General features: G+C 36.1%; 1 protein-coding gene across 1 annotated transcript in view; it reads left to right on the forward strand.

Moving 5' to 3' along the window:
* Nucleotides 1-21,907, forward strand: part of chn2 (chimerin 2) — a 64,073-nt gene that overhangs the window by 30,918 nt on the left and 11,248 nt on the right. The window contains exons 2-7 of the mRNA XM_052577963.1: nucleotides 9,210-9,248; nucleotides 11,420-11,475; nucleotides 11,687-11,718; nucleotides 12,092-12,205; nucleotides 12,975-13,245; nucleotides 21,374-21,457. Coding sequence (XP_052433923.1) covers nucleotides 9,210-9,248; nucleotides 11,420-11,475; nucleotides 11,687-11,718; nucleotides 12,092-12,205; nucleotides 12,975-13,245; nucleotides 21,374-21,457 — 596 coding nt within the window. The remainder of the gene's footprint in view (nucleotides 1-9,209; nucleotides 9,249-11,419; nucleotides 11,476-11,686; nucleotides 11,719-12,091; nucleotides 12,206-12,974; nucleotides 13,246-21,373; nucleotides 21,458-21,907) is intronic.

Genomic DNA, 21,907 nt, shown 5'->3' on the forward strand with positions numbered 1-21,907 from the left:
CATCATTATGATTGGTCAGATTGCCTGTCAATCAAACTCTTTGCGAATGGTCAGTTAAACCCAATGTAATGTCTCTGTGTGGAAATCTTTTTTTCTTACGCAAAATTCACTGACAGCGTAAGGAAAAAAGTTTTGTTCTAGAATGAACAAAAGTGTGGTGCATATTTGTTTATAATAGCTAAATTTGTACATTTATTACAAAAAAAAATTTAAACTGAGTTCCTTTAACGTTTTCATATGTGGACAAGCAGTCTGCCTTATTTCTATAACTGATATAAATAATAACATCCTGTAGTTAAGTAAAACGTTGATAAGATGCTGATTCAGTAATAACTCTGATGGATTTGAGATGAGTGAAGGATTCAGACAAGTCTTTTTAATGATTCATTAAAAGAGTCATTTGTTTGTGAATCACACTGATCGTGCTGTATTGCTGAACTTTAAATAGCAGAATTTTCTAGTGTCCTGTTCCAAATTCAGCCTATGTTTTTGATTCACTAAAAAGAAACCATATAAACCATGTTTGTAAATCAAACAGTTCTTGCCGCCAGCGAGGATAACTCGATAAAAAGAAGTTTCTTGCCAGTATATCTTTAAATTTCCTCACATTCAATAAACATTCAAATAAGGCTAACATATTTTTTTTGCCCCTGTAAATGCTGTTGCTGTTGACAAGGATACACTCATCACAAGGACAGTAAACCTGAAAACACATTGTAGGGACCAGCCAAGTGTTTAGCAGTAAGCATTAGAAATCATATCAGTTTAAAAATAAGTCAGAATGTATAGAAAGTAATTTGATGATAGTGTATGTGTGTAAGTGAGTGTGTTGGGATTTGATAGTGTATTTTGTCATGAGGTTTTATTAAGGTCGTGCCTCTGCATGCAGATATTTTAGACGGGGTGTTCATTTGAAGTACTGCTAGTGTGCATCTGCATTTCTATGTGTGTTTTGGCCTAAGGAAGCCTGTTCCCTCTCATCCGCTGAGCTTTAATTTGTGTGAAAGATAAGAGTCTGCCCAAGAAAGTGGGAGCTGGGAGGGTGTGTGTGAGCTGCAGATAGTCGTCCAACTTTCCATCTCAAAGCGACTTTAACGCTTTCAGAATCTTCTAAGCAACCAAATCGTTCCTGCTCCTTCCCGAAATAAACAGCAAGTGACATTTCACATTTCCCAGCCTGTAAAATATTACCTCAAATGGATGCCTGTGCTATAGCGCTACGGAGAAGTTGAATATGATAAGAGCTTTTGCAGCTATCTCCAACAGTTTGTCCTTGGCACATTGTAATCAGATTCATCTAGTCTCTTTTTTCAGTAATGGCAAGCATTCCTCACAGATTGCCTGTAGCATTCAGTCAGGAAATTTGCTTAATTAAAATCCTTTTCTCCTGAGGACGGCAGCAACTCTGGAGTCTAATCAAGAAAGATGCAGTATAGTTTGATATTGTACAGTATCTTTCAGTCACATCCTTTCATAGCCTTCACAAACCACAACCTTCAACATTCTAATAGCACTGCCTGCAATATTCTTCCTATTCAGGCTTTTCGAAGCTTTTGTTCACTTTTAATTGACATACTGCAAGTAGCCACTAGCCAGGAGTGTTTTGTGAATAGGCTGTCTGCACCTCCTGACCCTGAAGTTTCCTCCTTCAGTGTTCTCCAGGCTCTCTGTTAGATCCAGCGATAGTGAAAAGAAAGCACCTGGCAGATCACCAAAAGAAATCACATTTTCCAAATGAGCCACTGAAGAATAATTCATTTTTTGTATTGTTTGCAGCACGCCAGCACCCCTGCGCTCCAACAGACAATACAACTTCATTCTAATCCAAACATACGCTCACATAAACACAGATTGAAAGCTAATCCATCTCACTTGAATACTGTAAAGTGGACACTGGGCCAATTAAAGGAGTAGTTCAGCCACAAAATTAAATTAGCTGAAAAAGGACTCACCCTTAGGCCATCCATGATGAATTTGTATCTCTATTAGAGGCAATATATTACTTGCTCACCAATGGATCCTCTGCAGTGAATGGGTGCCATGAAAACAAGAGAACAAAGACATCACAATAAATCACATGACTGAAGCTTGACTTGAAATGTTTTTCAAAGTCGTCTATACATAATACTGCTTTCTACACTGAAAAGGTGTAGTCTGAATCAGAAATATGCACAATCCAGCGCAGTTCAAAACAGTTGTCAACACAAATACAGAGCCTTGCAAAAGTATTCAAATTAATTTTTACATTAAATTTAATTTTTTTCACATTTTATGTTGCAGCCTTATGTTAAACTGCTTTAAATTACTATTATCCCATATCAATCTACACTCCAAGTGGCTGGGCCACTCAAAGACATTCACAGAGTTGTCTATAAGCCACTCTTGCTGTGTGCTTGGGATTACTGACCTGTTGGAAGGTGAACCTTCTCCCCAGTCTGGGTTTTCATTAAGGCCATCTCTATATTTTGGTATATTTAGCTTTTCTTCTACTCTGATGAGTCCCTCAGTCCCTGCTCTCAAAAAAGTGATGAGCAGAGCTGGTTTCCTTCAAACATAATGCTTGGAATTGAGCTTCATCAGACCAGATAATCTTGTTTCTCACAGTCTGAGGGTCCTTTAGGTGCTGTTTTGCAAATTCCAAATGTGTTTTCATGAGTCTACACTGAGGAGAAGATTCGGTTGAGTGGAGTGTTGTGATTGTTTGTCCTTCTGTAGGTTTCTCCTATCACATATATGATCATGGAGCTCAACTAGAGTGACCATCAGGTTCTTGCCCTTCTCCATCAAATATTTTGTTTGGCCAGCTCTAGGAAGAGTTCTGGTTGTTCCAAACATCTTCCATTAGGGATATAAGCAATTTTTTTCCCTGAGCTCTTTCACAGATGTGTTATTTATTTTTATTTTTATTTTTACCTAAGGGCTTGGTCTTTGCTCTAAAATGCATTTTTATCTGTATGACCTTTTCCAAATCATACCCATTTAATTGAATTTGCCACAGGTTAACTCCTCTAAAAGTGTGGTAACATTTACAAGCAAAATAAATGCTCCTGAGCAAAATTCCAACTGTCACAGATAAGGGTATGAATACTTATGCAATGGAATCATTTATGTTTTTTACCTTTAATATATTTGCAAAGATGTTAAAAACCTGTTATTTTCTTTTTCATTTTGGTGAATGCATGTCAAAGTGCAGATTGATTTAGGGGATAAAGTATTATGGACCCATGAGTCAGTTTAAACATGAATTTATCATGCATTTGGGAACAAAACATGACCAAACATCTTCCCAAACCTATAATGAGAAACTTTTATAAACTGGCTATTGTCAACAGAATAAATGCTGTGGTTTGGTTTAACATTTGGAAATGAATAAAATGTAACAGCTATAATTTATGTCAGAATTGCAATTTAACAATTGTATAGTACAAAAAAAGAGAAAAAATAAATCAAATTTTGGTTCTTTTATTTGTGATGATTTTGGCTCACATTTAACAATAAAAAAGAAAAAAATCCACCAATTTACTATCTCAACAAATTAGAATACTTCATAAAATTTTTAGTGATTGTTGGCCATCTGGAAAGTATGTTCATTTACTCTACATGCACTCTATAATTAGTAGGAACTCCTTTTCTTAAATTACTGCCTCAATGGCTTGGAGGTGATCGGTTTGTGGCACTGCTGAGGTGGTGTGGAAGCCCAAGTTTCTTTGACAGTGGCATTCAGCTTATCTGCATTTTTTTTGGTCTCGTTTCTCATTTTCCTCTTGATAATACCCCATAGATTCTGTATGGGGTTCAGGTCTGGTGAGTTTGCTGGCCAGTCAAGCACACCAACACCATGGTCATTTAAACAGCTTTTTTGGTGATTTTGGCAGTGTGGGCAGGTGCCAAATCATGCTGGAAAATGAAATCAGCATCTTTAAAAAGCTGGTCACCAGAAGGAAGCATAAAGCGCTCCAAAATTTCTTGGTGAACGGGTGCAGTGACTTTGGTTTTTCAAAAAACACATTGAACCAACACCAGCAGATGACAATGCACCCCAAATCATCACAAACTGTGGAAACTTAACACTGGACTTCAAGCAACTTGGGCTATAAGCTTCTCCACTCTTCCTCCAGACTCTAGGACCTTGGTTTCCAAATGAAACAAATTCAGCAAAATCCTTGACACGTCTGTGTGTGGTGGCTCTTGTTGCCTTGATCCCATCCCCAGTCCATTCTTTGTGAAGTCCTACAAACAAGCCTGTGGAAATCCATTTCCACCACTGAATAAAAAATGATCTGATGATGAATAAAAAAAAGTAAGATTTTATCCTACTTCAAAATATCTTCTGGATCTTCTATAATTTGTTGGTGAACTATATTTACAATATTTAAATTGTTCTCTTAAAATATTTACATTGTTCCTTCATAATGTATCATGCACTGTTGTCTGCATGTAAAATTTTTGCTTTACACTGGTTCATGAATAACAAAGGATTGAGACCAGCAGAACATAACTTCAAACCTCAGCCAACATTTAAACCTCGCCATATCATCATCTTCCAGGAAGAAAAATCGCTTGATGTTCTTGCTAAATGTTCTCCTTGCAAGCACATGCCAAAGCCTCAAACCATGCAATCCATTCATTTTGGCCCAGCATAGCGATTGCCTTTTTTCCCAAGTCAAGGCATAATGGATACCTTAGCTTGACACCTCAGTTTTATGTGTGCTTTTCACCTGTGGCTCTATAAACATATTTGACGAGACATATACAGATTGAGCCCATGTTGTTTAACAGTTGTATGTTTGGTTGTAACGGGTATGGATGGAGCGCTTTGTCTGTTGTGGTTTTGGACTTTGAGCTTGTGCTTGCTTGTGAGCGTGTAGACAAGGAGGAAATGCTGACTGGCCGCAGTAAAGTGCTGACAGTAAAAGAGACAGTGCCTGAAATAAGACATGGATCCATAGAGACCAGCACGTATTCAGGGAAGAAGAAAACGCACATTGATTTATGCATTCAAAGACACTTTGCTACTGCTACTATTTTCCAGTCTATCTTTCTTATTTGATCCACTGCTGCCTTTACACAAGACCACACATTTACTCATTCTGACACAATGTGTGTGTCATTGCTAGACTTTCCATGAATGATCAGAGGTTCAGGTACTTTCTTGGATGAGGAAATGCTGATGCACCACAGTCTAGTTTATTTCTTAGACATGCATCTTTGTCTTATTGTCAAATTTCTGTTTATGGGTTTGCATAGTTACTCTCAGGCCTATTTTATGTAATAATATTGATTTTCCAGAAGCCTGTCTGGCTAGACTGTGAAAGCAATGAGAGGAACTGTTGTGATTTATTACTGAAAATCCTGTTTTATTTATTTATTTTACTATTGATGCTTTCAGGCTGCTGTATTTGGAATTCAGAGAATGATTCAGGTGAATAATTTAATGATCTCTTTGACAGATTTTATACTGTGGGATCGGTAATAATTCATAAATAAAAAATGAATGTTTAGGGCTGCCAGTCAATAAAAAAATGTATATCATGATGTGCTGGATGTTCATGCACTTATTCATATATCAACTGATAAACATTGCCTTCAGAATTATTAAGCATACAGTAACTGACTTTGCAAAATGCAGTTTTTAGCAGCAAATTAGTGGATTTAAAACATATTAACTTCTGTAAAGCATGACAAAAGACAAACATGTAATGATTTACAATGTCCTTTAAAGTAAAAACTTTATTTGAACATTATTACAAAGTAAATTTAAGTGTTAAGAAACTGTCATGAATGTGTGTTCTCTCCAAGTACACTTACAGTATGTGGCCTTTAATTTAATAAATATTATATAAATATTTAAATGTTGAGGTGCTTTTTTTCACAAGGGACAGCCCACTGCAAACTGTTTTTGGATCTAAAAACATGCCCTATGTGAATGGCTCCTTACTCACTTAGTGTGGCTTTTAGTTGCTAGAGCTGTGCTGACTGCAGAATTCCCAAATCCATGCTCTGCACTGGTACTTCAAGCTTAAATTGCTCAGATGGTAGAATATTTTTTTACAGAGCTGTTTAGGAGGACATTGTGTTAACAAATATGTTAATTTCGTATCAGGTGAAGTCGTGGCCAAACGGTTAGAGTGTTGGACTTGCAATCCAAGGGTTGTGAGTTCAAGTCTTGGGCTAGCAGGAATTGTAGGTGTGGGGAGTGAATGTACAGCACCCACCCACCTTCAATACCATGACTTAGCGCCCTTGAGCAAGGCACCGAACCCCCAAATGCTCCCTGGGAGCCGCAGCATAAATGGCTGCCCACTGCTCCGGGTGTGTGTTCACGTTGTGTGTGTGTGCACTTTGGATGGGGTTAAACACAGAGCATGAATTCTGAGTGTGGGTCACCATACTTGGCTGTATGTCACGTCACTTTCATCTAATTTTTTTAAACAATTTTGCACACTCATTTAACGTGTTAAATTAACAGTAATTAAGATATTTGCATTCAAATATTCAAGGTGTTCTTCTGTTTTAAATGGGCTTCTCTGGGAGTAGAGGGCTGCTATTCTGATTAGTATGCATAATGTATCCAAATGAACCTGCATATCCAGACTGTTTGTTCGACAGCCATTTGAACCCTGTCAGGCTCTGACTTGCATTTCTTAGAGAAATGACTTACTTACTTTAAGTGCTGCTTCACCATTTATTTATCGCACCCTATTTAGAGAGCATTTGCCATAATGTTATTAGATGTTTGATATACGCTGGAATAGCATTTCTGAGACAAATTTACCAACTATACAGAAAGGAGCTGTATTTGGGTGTAATGTGTCAATAACAGTGGAAGAGTATAAATCATCTTATCTCATATATCAAATTTACTTACGCTTGGGCCATCCAAGGTGTAGACGAGGTGCTTATCATTGCTTCACTTGCTCACCAGTGGATCCTCTGCAGTGAATGGGTGCCGTCAGAATGAGAGTCCAAACAACTGCTAAAAACATCATGATAATCCACAAATAATCCATATGTGTCCAGTCTATCAGTAAACGTCTTGTGAAGTGAAAAGCTGCATGTTTGTAAAAAAACAAATCCATCATAAAGAAGTTTTAACTTAAACTAAACTGTTGTTTCAGGCTAAAATATGAATCATCTATCCATAATATCGTTTTCCCCAGTGAAAAAGTTGTCTTATCTGAATTAGGAGAGAAATATGCACAGATCAAGCACAATTTTCAGTCCAAAAAAGTTATAAACAAATATGTTGGTGGATTTTATTGTGAGAGGACAAGTTTTTTTTTTTTTTTTTTTTTTTTTTTACTGGAGGAAGTTTTATTATGGATGATGAATTCATATTTTGGCTGCAATGGGCTAGTTGCATATCTCCGCCATCTTGGATTTCTGGTCTTGCGAGTGTGTGCGTAGATATTTCCGGTTGTGCTAAACGCCAGTGCAGAGAACCGGAGAAATCCAAATATTACCTACCTATATATGATTAAAGTCAAATGCAAATAAGATATACACTGCTATTATTACTATTCTATAAATGTTAACTGAGCCAGTGCATTTGAAACTGTGTATGTTTGGGTCCGGTGAATGAATTAAATACACTAATGTTCCCTACTGTTCATGAAATGAAAATTGAACTCATGGTGTGTACTCACAGATACATCATTTATTTTTACCTTACCAATTATGTAAATGTAAAAATTACTTATTTCTCGAAAGTGTTTGTATTACATTGATTTTTTATATTTTTTTATATATATATATTAAATGTTCACGTTGTGAGGACATGGGCTGTGATTTATCTTCACATTTCTCAATTGTGCACATACATTAGTTTGTTTCATCATCATTTTCACAACATATTTTATTATTTGACATAGTCAACTTTGCATCAAACATTTTGAAATGAAAAAAAAAACGGTCTGTAAAATAATACAGCTAAAACATGATTAATTTTAATATTTGTTTTATCTGAAGAATTCGTAATAAAATACATGGACTGCTTATAGACAAAATTATTTATGCTGCAGATATTTTACTACACAGATAAACATTGATAAAAACACACATGAATGAAAACAGCGATCTTTTAATTAATGCAAACCTAATAGCATTACGTTAAATTGTACAGTTATAAACTGCTTTCAAATAAATTTAATAAAACATACATAATTTATCAGAAATATATCAGTCTCGTTTGACAGTCAGAAACCTTATGATCTTATATTTAACAGTCAGAACAAAATCAACTCTCCGAAAATGTAAAGTATTCCATATTTGAGTGGTTTGTGTTTGAAAGAAAAAATCCCTGTGGACTGATTAACCTGAAGCTGACCCTGATCCTCATAATCAACAGAAGAATAAAGCAATCTCCGCGTTGTATCTGGATTAATTTCCACAAAGAGGTACGCAAAAATTTAGGGAAGATGTTTCCTCGTGTCTTTGATATACCACTATTCGCTGGTAAATTTGAAAAACATTGATTATATCCATCTAGCCAGGTTTCGTATGTAAGTTTCCCTTATAGTAAATGCGAGCGTCGCAGGACCGGAAACAAGTATGCACACACACTCGCGTCGCTGAAGCTCACCGGCGCCATCTTGTGCACCTAAAAGCCAATAATGATAGCTTTGTTTCTTACATTCACAACAGATTTTCACTTCATAATATAATAATTGATGGACTAAAGTCATGTGAATTATGTGTGTATTTATTATGTTTTTAGCAGCTGTTTCGACTCGCATTCTGACGGCACCCATACACTGCAGAGGAATGTATGTACTGTTGTACTGTTATTTATTTGATTACAATGTATAATTGATTGACAGCCCATGTGTTTTAAATAGAAAAACAAACAAACAAACAAAAAAACATTTGCTGCTTCATGATAACAGGGGTCTGTCTGTGTGTATTTTACTTTATTGTCTTTGAGCAGGGAAACTAAATGAGAGAAATGTTAAAATATGTACATCCCTGAGGGGATTGTACAGGAAGGATTATGTTGTCAGCCATGCGCATTACGGCTTACCGAACAATTTAACATTAATGTAACAATATAATAACCTTGGACCACTGCCACTCTCTAACCTGACAGTAAATATCATCGACCGTGTTAAGTGAAAACAAGCTGACAAGAGATGGTTATTTTAACACATGTTCGCAGCACATAACAGAAGACGTCCTGACATTTGTTTTATTATCTTTCCCTTTTTTTGTAGATCCTGAAGATTATCAGCCACCGATATGGAAATCGTACTGTAAGTATTTGAATGTGTATTTAACACATGTACTTATTTAGATCATTGGAATTTAGAAAACTATATCCAGTTGACAGACTTCACACTATACTGGAAAAACTGCCAGAACAGCATACACTCAACTGATAAAATACAATAATCTGGGCTTCAAACATGATTGCATCATGGGAATGTGGACTGGCACAGAGAAAGTGGACAGGAGCAATTCTAGAGCACTTTTTGCTGAAGGTCTCCATGGCCAGTAATCATTATCTCAAATTTTTGTAGCCCATCCTATGATTCAACTCGTTTTCCCTTGCATTCCCTCCCACTGTGTAGTATTTTTAGAGCAGGCCCTGTCCTTTTCATTCCGGTGGCTATTGTCCAGAACCCACTGCTTGTTCTGAACTTCTTTGACAAAATCTGTCAGATGCCTTCTTCCTGTAAGGAAAAATCTGAGCAGTGAGGCCAGACTCCGTCTGTGCTCGGACTGCGTTGGCCAATTGCTGCTCTCTGTGATGAACAGCTTTTAATGAAGTCATCAAGAGAAGGTCACGTCCATGTCGAGCTGAAGTATCCCCGCACATCTGCTGCTGTTTTTGAGTCAGCATTGATCATTTCACTAGTGCTGCTCTCTTCACACTGATCTAAATGCCATTATAAAACATTTTTTTTTTTATTACAGAACTAATTGTTTGATATTAATAATATACTGCCTTTTTCTCTAATCAGTATGCTTCCACTGAATATTTTTTAGTACATTTTGTAAATGCAAATGTTCCCAGCAATGCAATTTGGGTTCAAATGTTTAATTAAAATAATGACTTTCTTAAAGATTTTCCTCAAACATTGAACGCATATCTGAATAATAAATGTATTTTTGATGTAAAAATATACACATTAGTATAGATATAAATTATATAGAAATGTAGTATTTGTTTACATCTAATACAAATTTTGTTTTAGGAAGTCACCACACATTACATTTTACAACCTGATCTAATCTTGCCTTGTATATTTCAAAAAAAAAAAAAATCACACATCAAGAATATGAATGAATGGCATTTTAATGTATTTCTGTAGAGAAAATCAGATATCCCATCAGAAATCAAATATTTCTAATTCATTTATTTTATTTTTTGTCTGTTTTACAGTTTAAAAACTCATATAAATCATTGATTGAAACCCACTGTAGGTGCAGAGAGAGATGGAGGTGCACTTTAGCACCTTATTTTTAAAGTGACAAATGTACACTACAAAGGTATCACAGAAGCGCTTCTCATGTGGCATTTAGGCCCTAGGTGTTTTAACACAGACTATGTAATGCTGCTCAGAGATGGCTTAAATGCATTTACACATCAATTAGCCTACAGCTGTATACTTGATACTGAGCTGAGGTGGGACTGAGCAGGCATACTTTAGTCTGGCTTCAATGCAGCACTGCGCATTTACGCTGAATTCTGTCCCTAGAGCAGCATTAACACAGCTGTGGAAAGACGCCTTTAGGAGATACAGGTGCATTTTCCATTTTAGTGACGTAGCCCGTGGCTCAAAAATTCAAAGTTGCCATTTTTATCATTGTGAATGAAGTAGCTCGCTATCAAAGGAATGTTGTTTGAACTGACCGCAAATTGACCTTGCCTGTGCAAGCCGATTATTTGGGAAAGGATAACCTGAGGAATTCCTGGTATTAACCTCCATTCTCTGTACTACATTTTTAAACAAACAGGCACAATAAAAACATCAGAGCTTAACCCCCCTCTTAAGCTGAACACCGGCCCTTCATGTACGCCATTCCCATATTGACCAACTGTTGTGTTGATTTATCTGTTTGCCTTTTGCACAGTGTTCATTTTTCAATAGCTTTACCAATATTACCCAATCCACTCTTATAATGCGTTGTAGCTTAGTCTGACAGCAGTGATAGTGGGTGTGTCCTCAAGCTCAGACATAATGGATTAATGTCTAACAGAGAATGCTGTGTTTTGACTTGCTCTATACTGTATGTACACCAGCATCTTACCACAGAAACATAAAGATTTAGAGGTAAAATTAACTGTACAGTTTCTCCCATTTGGGTTGCTGCTCATGGTGAAAGATTAAATATCAATTTATTGATATCAACTTTTATGTTCATATAATTCATTAAAAAATAATAAAGATATAAAGATATTTTGCTTTTTGTTCATCAGTGTACCAGCTACAGCAGGAAGCACCAAGACCAAAGAGGATCACATGTCCTCAGGAGGTAAGTACAGGAAATGTGTGTAAACGCTCCCAAGGTTTATCAAACATGACTCTTATTGATTCAGTCTGCATAGCTTTTACTAAACACTGGAGCATATATCTCCATGTTCACAAAATCCTGTCAGAAAAGACTCTCCTGTCATCAGTAAGGCTAAGTCATTTGTGTTAAAAACTGTATTTCTCTCTCTTACCTTTTCCTGTCTAACATGCAGATGGAGAGCAGACCCAAATACTATGGAAGAGAGTGAGTGTCTAACTTTATTAGTGGTGTTTTAGAAGCAAAGCATCAATACTAATGTTCTTCATATTAGTTCTCGTATCCATCTGATTACTTTTTACCCCATTCTTCAAAAATGTGTGTGAAATTTAGAGTGTCTAAGGCGAATTTATTATTTAAGAGTGTTATGAGAGGTGGTGAATAATGATTTTGTGTAGTGATGTGCATGAGGGTGTAAATATGAAATAGTGATTGAGGGAGAGAGAAAAAGGTTTATGGTGTGAGAGTGTGTGTGCATGTGAATATTTAAGTACGATGGTCTCTGTTTGTTTGTGTGTGTGTGTGTGTGTGTGTGTGTGTGTTTATGTGTACCAAGGTAAATGATAGTGTCTGTGTACAGGTTCCATGGTCTGATTTCCAGAGAGCGTGCAGATGAACTGCTGGCTGGTACAGAAGGTGCTTACCTCATTAGAGAGAGTCAGAGACAACCAGGAACATATACACTTGCTTTGAGGTACACACCATCTATTCTTCTATCCTTTTCTCTGTATGTTCATCCATCCATCCATACATCCATCGTCGTCTTTATATTGCAGTAGATACTTTATATTTTACTTAATATTTCTTTATATTGTTACAATTCAAAAGTTTTTCATGCTCACAGAGACTGCATTTATTTGATCAAACATTTTTGTAAAAACAGTAACACTGTGAAATAGTTTATTTACAATTTCAATTTTACTAATTAAATTGCAGTTTAAATATTTGTTATATATTTTTATTTTAAAATGTATTTTTTTTCTGATCAAAACTGAATTTTCAGCATCATTGCTTCAGTCTTCAGTGTCACATGATCCCTCAGAAATAATTTCAGTATGTTGATTTGATGCCCAAGAAGTGTTTACTATTGTTATTACAATTGAAAACAGTTGTCCTGCCCACTAATTTTGTGAAAACCATGATGCTATTTAATTTTATTTATTTTTAATTTTATTTTATTTAAGAATTATTTTTGTTATGAACTGAATGTTCAAAAGAATAGCTTTTATTTGAAATAGGAGTCTTTTGTAACAATGTCACTTTTGACCATTTTAATACATCCATGCTGAATAAAAGTATTAATTTCTTTAAAAAATCAGTTATATTATATTATAAAATAATATGTAAAATGCTTTTTTTTTTACAATGTACAGTAACATTATAATATAATAATTATAATATTTTATAATACTGTATAATAGTATATTGTAATATAATATGAATACTGCTTGTCTATCACTCAGATTTGGTGGCCAGACTCTGAACTACAGACTCTTTTATGATGGAAAGCACTTTGTGGGAGAGAAACGTTTCGAGTCAGTTCACGATCTGGTTACAGACGGCCTCATTACTCTCTATATTGAGACGAAGGCAGCAGAATACATCGCTAAGATGACCACAAACCCCATCTATCAGCATCTGGGCTACACCTCTCTCCTGAGGGACAAAATCACTCACAGGCTCAACCAGACCCGCTCTGAGCCCAAAAAAGTCACTTTCCAGCAGGATGAAAAGGTGAGAGGTGTACCTATTCTTATATAGCTCATAATGTTCTTTGTACACGTTGTAGTACATGTACATATATGTACACTTTACTAAAGTTACAGCCTACAGTGTGAACAATGTATGATCAAAGCCTTAAATATATAATATACTGCATAATCAACAGACATTGTAACCAAACCATGGTCACTTATGGGCAAATAATGGTGATAAAAGAATGTGTCGCAGTATTTGTTATTAGTAATAAAAGTATTAGTGAGGTTTACTAATAAAAATAAAAAAATCTGTTTTTTTTTGTTAGGTCCCACAGGGCTTTGTTTTAGGACCTTTTTTGTTTTTCACTGTATATGTTGTAGGCTTATCAGGAAACTTGGGATACATTTGGTTGGTTTTTTTTTGGCATTATTGCTAATTTCAGCATTCTTACTGACTAGCAGTAATGCTGTAAATCAGTTTTATTTCCTTTATTTGAGCCATATTTGGTATCCGAGATTGTATTTACTGCAGAATTCAATGAGAGATTTCAACTTAAATTCTCATTTCTGTCTCTTCGCACAGTGAAAACAGGACATACTGTAGACACTGGCACTGCTTCATTATGTGCCCATAAATATTAACCGGGTTTTATTGCTAATAGTCAACAAAACCAACACAAATCATGGTGCCAGACACCATCCTTTCACAAATCATTATAAGAATGGTGTTTAGACAAATTAAGAAGGAGCATTTCTTTGCATGCATTTGGAAGATTAGATGAGTGTGAGAGTGTTTCAGCTTCAAGGTGTGCATCTTTGATGAAAGGTACTGCCATGAATGTGTTGTCTCCTGTATCATTTATCAGACGCACTGTCTGGTTCACTGACGGGAGAGTTTTATCAAATCAGTCAGGTCTACCATTACTTCTTTATAAATTCTATTGCTTCACTCAAGGTGAAATGGCTCTTCATGAGAGCTCTATGAAATAAACATAAGCGAGGATCAAACATTTGTGAATTAGTCAAAGGAAGTGTAGTTTGTTTATCACCCAGTCATGTTTGCATATGGCATATTTGTTTTTGTTGCAGAAACCAGACAGAGAATTTTTAATGTGACTCAGTTGGCTAAACATTCAAATTAATATAAATGAACTCGATACACCCCCTCCCCCCATATCTCACTGTTTTCTACAAATGTCCACTAGGGGGCAGCCTCAACAAACTGTCAAACTGTAAATATAGATTTGTGTATATGTACTTCAAAAGATCTGCTTTGTGCAGCCCATTGTTCACTTCATCAGATTTCTTTCTCTTATATCGCACACACTGTGATGCAAATTAAATGCAGAAAGAACATCAATTAAATCCGTAAGCTTTTTCTGAGCAGTCCACCCTGCTACAAACAATTGCATTTTAAAATGTAAAATCCATAAAATGCACCTTTTGATTGTTTATTCGGAATATTGTGTGTGTGTACTGTAAAGTGTGCCTCAAGAAATACAAAGACCAGCAGAAATCCAAAGTTTTCTTTGATCTGCTCTCACAATACACATAACGTTCTGGAACATTTCCTTCGGCCTAATCCAGACAGCATTCTACATCTGGCACAATGAAGATAAAATGACAAACCCAAAACTCACAAACTCACTGAATCTGCCATTTCGGTCGTCTCTGACTAATACTGTGATTCATGATAATAACTGTGCAGTTATCGTTTAAATATTGGCTGTAATATATTGCTGCATTGCCTGCAATTCTTGCACACTTACTAGATTAATTCTGCTATAAACATAATTAAAAGTGTTATTTTAGTGTAACTGATGTACTGTTGTAGAATTTACTAATATTTTGAATACTTTTTTTATATTTTACATTTTAAAGTTAAGCAGTGTTGTTATGTTTCTATTATTTTATATTCGTTTTTAAACGCGTTATAATTAATTTAAATCAGTTTATTTTCATTTATAGTTTGTTTTATTTTAGATGTTAACAATGGCATTTTTTTCTTTTTTTTAGTTTTTGTATTAGTTAAAATAACAATCAGTTCTGTTTTTTATTATCTATTATTGTGTTTTAATGTTGTAAATAGCTTTTGATCTATATTTAAGGCTTTTCAAGATAATTGACTAACCTAGCCCTAGCTAATGTGTTACAATGGATACATCATCATCATCATCAACAACCTAACAATCCAATTATTAAGGTAATTTTTGTCTCTTTTGAGATTTCACAGTGACTTCACACACCCTGAAAACACTTTTACGTCACTGTCTTGATTCACAGTACTTGTGCCGGTCACATTTAAGGACCAGAATTGGGTGTGTTTTTCTATGAAGGCAGTCTTGTTTGATAATCTGAATGAAACACTCCCCTGTTGCCTGTCTGGTTACCTGCGCAGCTCAGAGTTCACATGGCTCTCTTCTTCTAATAACAGTAATCGCTTAAGTGTTCTGCTGGCCTGGCAAGTTCCTACTAAAACCACTCGCTGCTGATGGATCGGAGTTATTAGAAATAGCACTGAGCTTTGTACTGATTTATTATTGTTGTTTACATTTTATTTCAGCACTGCAGCTTTTAAACTGAAGGATTTGGAATAATCCGGTTTTTATTTTCCTGCAGTTGGACATAAGTCATAATAATGTTGCATTCTTTGCTTTGCCAGTTTGACAAAATGCAATTTTTGTCCTTCATTTTTTTTTTTTTTATGTCCTGCTGGGCTATCAAGCATAGACAGTATTTTGAATGAATTGAATAGTGTATTAAATAAATATAACACATTTCCCTCTGTGTGTATCACATAGGATGTGGTTTTGTACTGTAGACACTTTCTGTGCCCTAGTTCTGTCTGTCTCTTCAGCTGCGGGGGTCTCTTCTGTCAATACAGTGGTCTCTAAAAAGAGACTAGGCTTTATTGTCTCTCTTTTGTGTTTCACTTTGTGCCTCTTTCATTAGGAGACAAGAAGCCATCTGCCTTAGGACAAAAAGTGCAAGTCTTGCTCATGCACTCACACTGTCTGTGCGCCCCATCTCCCTCTTCCCTTTTATCACTCAATGTAACTCCCCAACATCTTTCTTTTGAGTTTACAGGTTAAATGTGTGACTCTAAGTCACTGTTTTTACTTTAGTGTTGGTATTGCCGTTTAGGTTATCTGAACTGGATGTTGGTCCTCTAAGCAGTTTGAATTAGTGGTAATATAGTTTACATTTTGCAACAATGCATGCATTTAAGCAGTTGAGAGATGCTGTATAGTATATATCGCTGTACATGAGTATACTGTAGTACTGTAAGATGAGTCATACTTATTTGGGTCAAAAATTTATTGTTATAAAGTATATTAATTCTATAAAAAAATTCTAAAAAAGTATGCTAAAGTGTACTTTATTTTTTAACAAGGGACGTCAGGATGTCATTTTGTAGGCTAACCAGCTAGTTTGCCATGGGATTTTTATTGTAGTGGTTTTCGATTCATTATTCTAACATTACCTGAAGAGACTTGTTTTGTTTAACGACATAAATTATACACAGCCATGTCTCAAAAATTAATTTTGAAACTGTTATGTGCTTTAAAAAAAACTAATTTGCTAACATTGTCTTTCACATCTTTGTAAACCTTATTTTACTCATAAACCAAAGACTGGTATTGTAAAACACTTTCAGGGGTAATGCTTTCCTCATATATGTTAATTTTAGTACATGTTAATAAAACTCTTTGGTTTTAGGACTACAAACCAAAAAGCATTATATTGATTATATAAATTGGCATTATTTCAGCCATCAGCTGCTTTATGCCCTAGATATTGGCATTGGGTTTGAAAAACCCATATTATTCGACCAGTAGAACACATGTTAACTGCCTTTTACCCCCAGTGCACAAAAATGTGTCACTGTGGAGGTCAGCAGAAATAAAAACCACACCAGCGCTTTTTTAGCAATGCTCATACTTTGAGTCAACACAACCCTGACAGTCTTCCACTCACCTCCGCCTGACTTTTCTGGGAAATCAGGTACATCACGTCTCTGAATGTGGCATATCTTGAATATGTGAGAGGTAGCAAGGTTGTTTTTCTTCCTCTTCAGCATTCTTTCTTTTTTACTTGCCACAGCTCTATTATTCTTTCCTAATCTCATCATTTTGTTAATTGGTGTAATTATACAAATGACCGGCCACCCAATCTGGTGTCTGTGAGGTTATATCTGATGTCTTGTGTGTTACGGGAAATACACAGTGTTGCTGGCATCGGCATCAGCCTCCTGCTGAGAGGGGTCATGGTCCCCCAGCCTGGACATGAGTCTTGGTTTTGGTGCAACAGCAGAAATCCTTATTTACACCTGGTATTTAGTTGCATCACTCTTGGATGATCCGATGACAGAGCTGGTGGTCCTGTAAGACACCTAGTACAGTCTTTAAAAAAAGGTACCAAAGACCATTGGTGGTTACCCAAAGACCCTTTCAGTGATCATTTCTTAAAAGAAACATGATATTCATGGTGTGAAGAACATCTTAATGATCTTAAAGGTCCCGTTCTTCGTGATCCCATATTTCAAACTTCAGTTTGTGTGTAATGTTGTTGTTAGAGTATAAATAATATCTGTAAAAATCTAAAGCTCAAAGTTCAATCCCAAGCGAGATATTTTATTTAACAGAATTCGCCTACATCGAACGACCAGTTTGGACTACATTCCTCTACTTCCTGCAGTAATGACGTCACTAGAACAGTTTTTTGACTAACCTACGCCCAAAGGAATACACAAAGGGGGCGTGGTCTTGTTGCGCTCCAACGGAGAAGAGAAAGAGCTGTGTTAGTATTTGTCGCCATGCCGTCGAAACGATGTTATTTTCATCTCGGAGTCCAATCAGCTTTGTTTGGCCTTCCCAGGGACGCTGTACTTAGAGATCTATGGTTACTATTTATGTTTAAATCAGTTCCGGAAAACTATAATCCACATGTAAAACTATGTGCAGCACATTTTGCTGAGGACAGCTTCCTCAATCTCAATCAGTTTAATGCCGGATTCACACAAAGATTATTCTTGAAAGATTGAGCGGTTCTCTCTTTGTCTGGAGAAGGCATTGTTTATGGACCACAACCGGTAAGTGTATTTTATTATTTAAGTTGTTGCGTTTAACAGTTTCTGTAACTTATTACACAAAGGGCAATGCTGTTTAGCTTTGTTAACTAGATGGTGGGGCGATTTTCATGTGCATCTCGTCAGTAAAGGCATTCTGTGATTAGAAGTACATCTCCAGCATATGCGTTCAGATCAGGATTGCCAGGTTTCCAGTAGGGCAACGTGAGGTAAGCTGGTGACGAATCACAACACAGGAACCGCTGGCACAATCAGAACTCGTTACGTATTTCTGAAGGAGGGACTTTATAGAACAAGGAAGTCATCAGTCCGTTTTTATGACAGTGAAAACAGCGGTATACAGATAAGTGAATTGTGTGAAAAATACAGTGTTTTTTTTACACGCGAAACATGAACACATGTTATATTGCACACTGTAAACACAATCAAAGCTTCAAAAAAAAAAACACGAAAACCGGGACCTTTAAGAACCATTTTGCAATATAAAGGATCGTTTGTGCAGTGGATGTTAAAGGCTCTTCATGGAACCTTCAATGCCAATAAAAAACCTTTATTCTTAATAATGTAGTAATTTTTTCTTCTTTTAAAGACAAATGTAACCTGTAAATGTATTACTCCTGGTTTACCACAGTGACACTTTTTTCACTTTGAAACACAAAAGTCCATGCAACTAAAATGTTTACATCATTTGGGCAGATGTCAATACAGCAATCGCACTCGGGTGCTCACCAAACAACCATACTGAGACCCAGCTGAAGAGGTGTACTCTGGTACAATTTGTTTAAGGTGTGAATATGACCTGACCTCGATCCGACCCAATTGCAGAAATCATGCTCAGAAACAGACAGGTAGTGTTGTTATTTGTGTTTCATTAGCTTGTTTTTAAATCAAAATGCTTAAAAATGCATGCAAATGATGAGTTTTTGTTACCATGGCACTCATGACGTGACTGTGCTTAATAGGCTAAAGCTTGCTGCAAAAGTTGCCATGAACATGTTGGGAGGGAAATCAGGGAATAGTAAGGAGATATTTGAATTATTTATTAATAAAAGATGAAATCGATGATCCTGACTTGCCATCTCATCATTGGACAGCCCTTTAGAAAAAAAATGCATCTTGAAATAGCCAACATGATGAAAGAGATTGTTTTGGATTTGGATTATTTTGTTTTGTAGTCGTTTAAAGCTTTCTATATTCATCATGTCTGTAAGAAAATATTAGCTGATTTTCAGTTCCTTATTGTAAAGTGCTCCTGCTCAAGACTGAGGCTGCAAGTGAATCCTGTTTGTTCTCTTTATTTTACAAAAGCACAACATATTGTTGATATTGTGAGTGCACACAAATAAAAGCAGACCATTTACAGTTCAGAATTTATTATTATTATTCTTACCTCTATGAGCAAAAATTATGGCGTATTTAATTTGTTTCCACTGATGTCCTGAAGTGCACTTCTGATTCCACTTCTGATTCTTCTGATTACACAAACTAGATTTAGTCCTAATAGCACACGTTTATCTAGGTTAAATATTTAAATCAAAAGGTTGATATGCTTTAAGAATTTTATATCTATATATTTTATTTTTCAGCTAGTCATAATTACAACATCGTATGACATTGTCTTATATGATGCTCATAAGTTTCTTCATTGTGTTGGTATCTATAAACATCAGATCAGTAAAAGAATAAAAATTGCACTACAAAAGATCTCCATGAGTAGCCTGTTTTGCACTTCCTGTTTTCTCTGCTTGAGAATTTCTGTTCTTTAAATGGATGACCTGGATGAAGCAAACGTGTACTTTTGTTTACAAATTCTGGTTCACTTGCAAAAAGGCCAGTGTGAAAGCAAACCAACTTTGTATTTGACCAAAGCAAGTGAGTATATAAATATATAAATATATAATTTTTTTAATTATTTGTGAAATTTACTAAAAATTCTTTTAAAGGAAATCCTACACCAAATCATTTTCGGTGTGCCTTCAAATATGGTTTGTATTGAGACCCTTAAGGGGACATGGTGGTGGAATGGAGAGAAATAGAAGAGAAAAATTATATTTCGATGCTGTTGTGTTCTCCTGCACAAGTATGCATTCCCCTGAGAAACTTTGTTCACTTGCAAAACTTTTAATACCATCAACATGTCCCTTTAGGGGCTCTGTATGTTTGAGAGATCCAGATCATAAAATACTTTGCGCCCTGTTTACATTTTGTAATTTTTTGCTATCCACTTTTAATTAGATTACCCAAAATAGATCATAAGCAAGTCTGGGTCTTGAAACAAGTGATTCCGGGACTATTGGATTATCCTGTGATGCAGGATTACTACTGTACATGTGCTTCAATCCGGATCCAATTTGAAACAGAAGTTAGATCAACAGTTTAGAAGTTTAGAGACAGAGATAACTACATAAAACCTCTTAGTGCTAGACCTGAAAATACCTTTTTTTAAAAGAGAACTTGCTCTTCTCAGAGCAGATCTTTGATTTTTTTGCTTATAAAGACAAGCTCTTTGTCTTTGAGCTGCAGGATTATCTGCTCTCAAGGGAACTGTGGTGGAATCGTTTCTGGAAGCACTGTGTTCTGGAATCCATTGATCCCACTGCAGAAACCTGCTGAGATGTATCTACAAGACTGACACAATCACTCTTTCTCCCTCTCTCTCTCTCGCATTGCCATTCTCTCAGAGTGCTGAATGTATGCTATTTTGTCAGACACACTCCTGCCCCCAGGCAGCCCACCCACCATACCTCCCACCCCCAGCCCTGCCCATGCAGGACCAGGCTGTCCCCCTTCTCAGTCGACCCAGATCACCAAAGAGTGGAGGACTGACTCAGTCCCTGCTTTTATCTCCCACTCCATATTATTCTCATCTTCCTCTACAGAGGAGATGCAGGCTCTTCCAAGGCATAGTGCCCAGGTTGTTGGCACTAAGGGGTCAGCTAAAGGTGAATTAGCCCCTCACAAAGCCAAGCAGAAGGAGCATAAGCACCAGGAGCTGTTGGCTTTAGCTCTGGGGGTGAATCTGGGCTGTAAGGGTGCCCTCCTCTGGAAGCCTCTAAAGATTTTGGCTTGTTCACAGATCAGCCCATCACCACTGAGCCGACGGACAATCAAGGATGGACCAGAGAAACACTGCAATTATGAGAAGATCCACAACTTTAAGGTAGGTGCTGGTTGTGTTATGATGATATGTCATGTCATCTCAGAATTATGATATCTACACCATTCAAAAGTTTGGGGTCAGTAATATTATTGAAAAAAATTATAATAATGATATTTTTATTCTGCAAGGATAAGAACTGGGAAATTTATAATGTTATAAAAGATTCCTATTTTAAATAAATTGTTTTTTTTAACTTTCTTTTCTACCAAAAAAAAAAACAATTCAAAAACATATTAAGCAGCACAACTGTTTATAAAACTGATAATAGCATTGTTAATAATTTTCATGGATTAAAGATAAAATCTGCATATTAGAATGATTTCTGAAGGAGCATGTGACACTGAAGCCTGGAGTAGTAACTGCTGGAAATTCAGCTTTGCCACCAAAGGTATAAATAAAATGTTAAAATATATTACAATTGAAAACCGTTATTTTAAAATGCTTTGGTGA

The sequence above is a fragment of the Carassius gibelio genome, chromosome B16 (assembly GCF_023724105.1).
Source record: "Carassius gibelio isolate Cgi1373 ecotype wild population from Czech Republic chromosome B16, carGib1.2-hapl.c, whole genome shotgun sequence".
Taxonomy (NCBI): domain Eukaryota; kingdom Metazoa; phylum Chordata; class Actinopteri; order Cypriniformes; family Cyprinidae; genus Carassius; species Carassius gibelio.